At 47.5% G+C, this 7,659-nt stretch overlaps 1 protein-coding gene across 1 annotated transcript in view; it reads right to left on the bottom strand.

Annotated features, from left to right (window-relative positions):
• ELAC2 (elaC ribonuclease Z 2) overlaps positions 1 to 7,659 on the bottom strand; it is a 32,088-nt gene that overhangs the window by 7,798 nt on the left and 16,631 nt on the right. Inside the window, exons 9-15 of the mRNA XM_023731068.1 lie at positions 6,426 to 6,484; positions 6,261 to 6,333; positions 5,485 to 5,597; positions 3,884 to 3,979; positions 2,742 to 2,880; positions 2,571 to 2,656; positions 565 to 683 (exon numbers count right to left, since the gene is read on the bottom strand). Coding sequence (XP_023586836.1) covers positions 565 to 683; positions 2,571 to 2,656; positions 2,742 to 2,880; positions 3,884 to 3,979; positions 5,485 to 5,597; positions 6,261 to 6,333; positions 6,426 to 6,484 — 685 coding nt within the window. The remainder of the gene's footprint in view (positions 1 to 564; positions 684 to 2,570; positions 2,657 to 2,741; positions 2,881 to 3,883; positions 3,980 to 5,484; positions 5,598 to 6,260; positions 6,334 to 6,425; positions 6,485 to 7,659) is intronic.

Below are 7,659 nucleotides of genomic sequence, written 5' to 3'. Positions count from 1 at the left end.
CCTAGATCCAGGCCTAGACCCAGACCTAGACCCCAGACTAGACGCCAGGCCTAGATCCAGGCCTAGACCCAGACCTAGACCCCAGACTAGACCCCAGGCCTAGAACCAGGCCTAGATCCAGGCCTAGACCCAGACCTAGACCCCAGACTAGATGCCAGGCCTAGATACAGGCCTAGACCCAGGCCTAGACCCAGACCTAGACCCAGGCCTAGACCCCAGACTAGACCCCGGACTAGACCCAGGACTAGACCTAAGCCCCCAGCCATGTTCTTTCCACAGTCTCACAGGAGCTCCCATAAGCATCTCTCTCAGAGTGCACCTTGTGAAGAATGCCCGGGTGCTAGCACTAAATATTCTGATCTAACTGGTCTGGGATGGGGGCAGGTGCTGGTATTTTTAAAGGCTCCCCCCTCTCCACATCATTCTAGCATACAGCAGAGAGGCACTGCACTGAATAAATCAATCAGGGCAGAGTGTGCCCTGGCAGGACTCTGCTCGATACCATGAAGCCCCTGTGGGAGGGCAGAGCCCGGGAAGAGAGGCCATTGGTGGGCTCCTGCTCACCTGCTGGGGCAGGGCCATCCTGCACACTCTTCCTAGACTCTTGAATGCTCTCCTGGAAATCGGGGAGCTCCAGGGCCTCAGCTATGAATTCATCCGGATTGCAGGTAAGAATGGCATCCCTGCAGGGAGAAAGCATCTCAGGTGAACAAGGTGGTACAGGGTCTCAAGCAAAAACCAAGTTGGATAGCCTGAATAAATAAATTCATGGAAACAATCTGCAGAAAGCAGTTCTGTTCTACTGCCTTCTGGAACCTGTCTCAGCTAAGTGGCAGGTTTCAGGACAAGTTCTGTCTAGCTCTAGCTCCTCAAAGCCTGACAACTAGAGAGCCGTGGCGCACACTCTAGAGCAGGGCTTCTCAACCTCGCACCAAGGATGTCTGAGGCAGATCATTCTTTGTGGGAGCTGTCCTGTGCATTGTAGGATGTTCAGCAGCATCCCTGGCCTCTACTCACTAAACGCCAGTAGCACCTGCACCTCCAGCTGTGATAATGAAAAACATCTTCAGAAATGCCGAACGTCCCCTGCGGGGCAAAATCATCCAGGGTTGAGAAGCACGTCCTGAGAGCAGTGGCTCTTAATGTGCCCACTACTATTTCACTGGGAACCTTCTTAAAATGCAGAACCTGATTTGGGAGCTGGGGGCGGGGGCCAAGGGGCCTGAGATTCAGCATTTCTAGCAAGACCCCAGATAATGCTGGTCCTGACCACACTGAGTAGCAGGGCTCTGGACCAGTGAATCTTCAACCTGAGTGAGCATTAAAATCACCTGGGAGCTTATGTGAGTCCCAAGACTAACTCTCAAGATTCTAATTCAGCAGGCTGGGGGCCCCCTGACAAAAAAAAAAAAACTCTGGTGCCGTCGAGTCGATTCTGACTCATAGCGACCCTATAGGACAGAATAGAACAGCCCCATACGGTTTCCACGATGCAGCTGGTGGATTCAAACTGCTAACTTTTTGGTTAGCAGACGTAGGTCTTAACCACTATGCCCCCAGGGTTTCCAGGCCTGGGGAAGGGCCCAGGAATTGTATTTTTAACAATTACACAGTAAATCTGCATATCGCTAGGTTGTTAATCACTGGTTTATAGAACAGCCTGTGCAGATGTTGACAAAGGGCCAACCCCAGGATGTCCTGTGTTGTTCTGAATCATGCTACCACACAGTTCTTAAAGAGCCCTAACAGTTCAGCCACAACAGCACATGAACATCCAGTAATACTGCAGAACCTGGTCTATTCTAATGCAGACACTGTGGAGTAGTTAGGATACTTCAAATTATTCAAGATTCACATCTTAAAAGTTAAAGATGTGTGGCATTTTCTCACATTACTAGTTGGAGTATAAACTGGTAGAGCTTTTCTGGATGACAATTTATATTGATCAAACATCTTAAAAAAGCTTCAGTCTGACCCAGCAATCCCATGTCTAGGAATTACCCTAAGGGAATAGACTTCCATTTATAGCTTTATATTAAAGATATTTATTGTTTCAGAAAAATAGCAAAAAACTGGTAACATCTCAAATGAGTAAATCTCCCTATCTGGAATACCAATAAAAACCTTGTTACTGAAGACTAACGATGCAGGAAAAGATTGACAATGTGTCGGGCTACAAACCTGTATATACATTTTTATAATACATCCCCACATACACAAAGTAAAAAACATTAACAATCATTATCTCTGGGTGACGGGATTGTGGGTGACTGATTTGCTTCATCGTGCATTTCCTATTTTCTATACAGTAGAACAAGACGCATGTATCACTGTTATTATTCAGGGGAATAGTTTTAGAGAAGGACAGTCACTTGTCCCAGTCCCCCACCTCAACCTGGACTAGGGTCAGTCTGTTTTTATAAATAAATCTCAGAACGCAGCCATATCCATTTATTATGTGTTTTCTGTGGCTCTTTGTTGCCCACAAAGCTTAAAATACTTGTAATCCAGGCCTGTACAGAAAGCCTGCTGACCCGACTGTGGAAATGACACCGCTCGCCCGCACTGACCGCTGCCACTCCCTCCTGGGACGGAGCTGGTACTTGAGGAGGCATTCAGCCCGCACAGCGGGCACACGGAAAGTGGCACCTTCTCCCTGGAAGTGACAGAAACACAGACACACTCCATGGAGAGAAAGGAAGTGCAGGAGCAGGGCCGACCGGGCTATCCTGCGACGCTACCTTATGGCGGAGGTCAGCCAGCGGGGGGAAGATGTCGGGGTGGATGAGGTTAAGCTGTGTCTGAATCTTGCGGCTGCGGAGGTTGTGAACTGATGCACAGTTCTCATTCAGGATCAGGTGCTGCGTGTCAGGCCCAAACCTAAGACAAAAGACCTGACGTTTGCAGCACACTTTATGGGACATTTCATCTAGTGGGCAGCACTGGAGAAAAGGAAGTGTTCAGAGAGAGTCAGTGACTGCTTACAAAGTGGCCAAACGTGATTCTACGCCTCCTGTCTCAAAACCCAGTGTCCTCTCCACACACCCACTACCTCTGGGGTGTGCTGAAGAGTGCTGGGGAAAAACACAACAAATGAAGATGTTCGGGCCTATTGACAGTGATATGAAAAGAAAACAAAATGGAGAATGGGGTGGAAGAAGAAAAGACACAGTAAGAGGAAAGCAGATGATGCATGTTAACACTCTAACCCTACAGGTATGGAGGAGAGCTGCCAGGGTTGACAGGGAAGGAGGTGAAGGCAGATATGTGGGGAGAAACAAGAAGGGAGGCAGAAACGCAACCCACGCTTACTCCGTCCCCTAAGTTCAACTCAAAGAACCCCTCGCACCCGACGCCAGCCTTGGCCAATGAAGCCAAGAGGTAAAAGTAAAGCCAACACTCCTTCCAGTTACTAAATTTTGGTAACATATCTACCTCACAGGGCTGTTGAGAGATTAAATAAATTGTAAAGTATTTAACACACTGCCTGACACACAGCAAGCACTCAATAAACTGAAGCTATCAATGCATGCTCTCAAGTCTCTTCTCTAGGATGCACATGTAAAACCATCAACAAAAAGGCACTATTTGTTCAGATGCTGAGTACAGAGCGTGTGTGTCTGTGTGACACCGAACCCTTGCTGTAGCCAAGCTCCACATACACATGCACACACTCTGCCACCTAGGGGTGGGTTTCCTCACAGGAGAGGTACAGGGGATGCTCCTGGCAGTCATCCCAGAGAGCTGGGGGGCTGAGAATGTGCAGGCAGGGGCTGAAGGAAGGGGAGGTAGCACCTGACTAAACACAGTGAGAAGGGTGGAGAATGGGAACTCCTCCCCACCCAGCAAGCTGCCCTGTGAGCCGCTGGGTGGCACTCCATACCTCTCCATCCACTGCTGGTATCTACTGTCCAAAAGCACAGATTCTGGGGCCAGGTGAACCACCAGGGCCACGGGGGCATCGGCCTTCCCTTGGTACCTGGAAGGGAGAGTGGGGCTTTACTTTGTAAAGTGACACAAACTCAAGATTCAGAACTCGCGCAGATGGACTGTGCCAGCCTGGGAGGCACTTGCCAGCCTGCGAGGCACGTCCCAGCTCTCCTTCCCAAGAGCCCCTGCCACGGGCACAGCAGCGAGCTGACAGCCTTCCAGCCCAGGCCACACTCTGCCCTGGCTGCTCCCTGCAGAGCCTCAGCACAGCGGGGCGCCAAGCTGGGCCGCTGCTCCCTGCGGAGCTTTGGCACAGCGGGGCGCCAAGCTGGGCCACTGCTCCCCAATGCAGTGGGGCGCCAAGCTGGGCCACTGCTCCTGGCCGCAGCGGGGCCTTTATCAGGGCGTGCTGTTGCTGGTGCTCTTCCTGTTTGTCCCCCTTCCTGCCCTCCCTCCTTTCACAGGGGCCAGACCTGCAAAGTGCACAAGGCCCTCTCCCCCTACTCCCACTCTCTCTGTCCCTGTGACTTTTCACAGGTGCTTCCCCAATGAATCTCTTGCACTTCTAATTTCACCTTGGTATCGGCCTTCCAGAGGACCTGAGTCACAGGTAGAAAAAATCAAAATCATCTCTGATTTCACCACCCAGACAGACAACCACTTATTAACATGTTGATTAACACTCATTAACATGTTCCAGTTCCTTTAAAAAAAAGAAACACACTAGCTATTTTTATTCATCCTTCCCCCACCAAACACACCAGCTGAGAGCAACACCTGAGTGCACAGGGGTCTCAACTCACACCCCATTCACGGGAGGGGCCTGCCAGCACCACTGCCCACGACTGATTAAAACACAAAACCTGTGCATCAGGGTCCCCGGGTCCCCCTAGAGGGAACAGCTCTGTTGTGCTAAAAAGAATAAGTGAAAAATACATATAAATAAAAATAAGGAACAGGAAAAAAAATAGAATAAACCATTAAGAACAGGAGAAAAGTGAAAACAGACGTGTTGGTCAGAGTCCACCTAGGATTAAAGCTAAACTGCAAAAGTGACCAACTTCCTTGGAGGATAAAACATGACAGCACTCTGGTCTGTTCCCAGGCTGTGACTCCTGCCCTCAACAGACCCTTGACCAAGATCATCTCAAACATATCTAATCTACCTTACTTGTTTCAATGTAGGTAAAAGTTAAGAAAATTCAGGTAGGTAAGAATAATCCAAATGATGTATTTTGAGTATTAGTTAGAATCCAATCAAGAGTTCTAGAATTTACTCTGGACTCAGAACTCGAACAAACTGTTGACTTTCTAGACTGTACAATGGTCTCTGGTTTTCCATTTTTTCTAATTTCACTTAACGGCAGCGTGCACCACAATGCTCACGGCAGGTGACGTAAACCCCGCCAGTGTGACAGACGGCTCTCGGGCTGGAGCCTCGGCCTCAGTACAACGGCTGTGCACAGACACGGCTCCACCCCTCGTGCCATCACTGCTCAGGTGAGAAGCCCACGTGCGGGCGGGGCTTCTCCCATCCCTGAGAGCCCTCCTTACCTCTTGAAGGCAGCATTTTCACAGATGGGTTGTATGAATCCTTCATCTGGACATTCTACCACAACAAAAGCAAGGCCAGGATCTGGAGGAGTACAGATCTCTTCAGGCAAAATCTGCAAAATTAAATAAGCCGATACTGGGTCATGGTCCCTCCCAGGGCAGAGTCACAGCTCATGGACAAATCAAGATGGCCTTTGATGCACTTGTGGTTGTGACACAATCCCACTTCTGCAAGCCTGAACAAGGTCCAGAGCACAGAGCGAGCATTAAGGATCATCACCACAGCTGTCCTAGTCCCATAATTTATAAGTAATAGATGGGAACTAGCTTGCAGAAGGCAGTGCTGACCGAGAGTGGTTAGAGAGCCAATCCCAACATTCAGGACTCTATTTGGTCTATGGCCATTGGCCCTAACCCCCTTAGACACCGGCAGAGAACACAGGGAGCATCCCTTTGAGGTGTGTGCCAGTCCATCCTTATGGGACACGCTGCTAGACACTGCCCCCAGCTCAAGTACAAGGGAAGGCAATCCATCTCATCAGAACCACCATCAGATACAGAACCCACAGAAGTACTCAGAGCAGCCAGGGTCGATGTGCAGGACACCTCTAAGATAAAGATCCCACTTTATCGCTTAGCCAAGTGACAGCCAGCCAAGCGGTTCCACTGCCCCAAAAAGTAGTCTGTGAGGCCTGAACCAGGCAGTGAATCTGTGCAGTGTTCCCGGCCCTACCTTTAACTATGGAAACATTATGAAAGGAAACCAGGCGTCTCACCTCTCTTCCTTCAAAAGTAACACTTTTCCCAGCTTTCACAGCAGCAATGATAGGGGCAATGGCAGCAGTCCCCCTGAAATGAAGAGGAAAGCCCTCTGAGATAAGGATGTTTTATGAACAAAGGCAAACCCACCCCTTCCCCAAAGCCACGTCCCTGACTCTTACACCGGGAGGCCCAGCTCCTTTGCTTTGAGCACCAAGAAGTTTCCTTTCTTCACATGAAGCTGCAATGGAGAACAGAAACGTAACTTCATTACTAACAGAGAAGCCTGGCTTAAGTCAGTTTTCTTAGAAGTGTACTAATCTGCTTTTCCCCGCTTAATGATTTACTCTTTAAAATGAAGATTACTGCTTTAAGAAGGTATGTATAGGTATATATATTCCGAGGAACTGATTTGTTTTTAAACGCTGTAGTACTAAAAGCTAAATGATTTAAAACACAGAGATTTATTCTCAACATTAAGTTGTAAGTTTAATAAAATGTAATCTATTTTCATATCAAAGTTAGTAATATGTATCCCTCAATTATCTTTGAGAATTAGAACTGTGCTCCATAGGGTTTTCAATGGCTGATTTTTCAGGAGTAGATTGCCAGGCCTTTCTTCTGAGGTGCCTCCAGGTGGACTCGAACCGCCAACCTTTCTGTTAGCAGCCGGGCGAGTTAACTGTTTGCACCACCCAGGGCCTCCCACAGAGTCGCCATGAGTCACCATCAACTCAACAGCAACTGGTACTGCTACCTTGAAGAGAAACACTATTCTGTTTTCTCAGTCTGTGCCCATCAATTAACAGCTAAAGGAACAACAGCAGGACATTGTCCAGTAGAGAACTGATCAAGCAAATCACTGCAGAACACAACAGTCCAATGACAGTGATCGGGCAATAAAATTATGAATGGTTTTTCTCTATCTTTCAAGTATTTGGCAATATAATGTTGCTACTTTTATATTGGAGAAAAATTGTAATAAAAAAATTCCCAATATGCTCTTACTAGAAGGGCAAACAACAATCCTATCACAAAACCTTAAAGTCATCATTCTATACTTAAAAAACATGTGTCCAAACACTTTCAGGATCTATAAATGTCACACACAATAACAGAAAAAGGTTAGAAATGCCACATTGGTAAGTTTTTGAGTGTTCAGATTCCAGCTGATTTTATTTTCTCTGTTAAATCTTTTTTTTTTTTTAATATTTTTATTGTACTTCACGTGAAGGCTTACAGAACAAATTGTTTCTCATGAAACAATAGTACACATGTTGTTTTATGACATTGGTTAACAACCCCACAACATATCAACGCGCTAACTTCTCAACTTTTTTATTTGGTGGAAATACACATAGCCAAAGATACACCGTTTCAAAAATTTCTACACAGACAGTTCAGTGACATTGACTA

Source organism: Trichechus manatus, unplaced genomic scaffold, assembly GCF_000243295.1.
Source record: "Trichechus manatus latirostris isolate Lorelei unplaced genomic scaffold, TriManLat1.0 scaffold00040, whole genome shotgun sequence".
Lineage (NCBI taxonomy): Eukaryota > Metazoa > Chordata > Mammalia > Sirenia > Trichechidae > Trichechus > Trichechus manatus.
The sequence above is the reverse complement of the archived record's forward strand: the minus strand, read 5'-3'. Positions and strand labels throughout refer to the sequence as shown.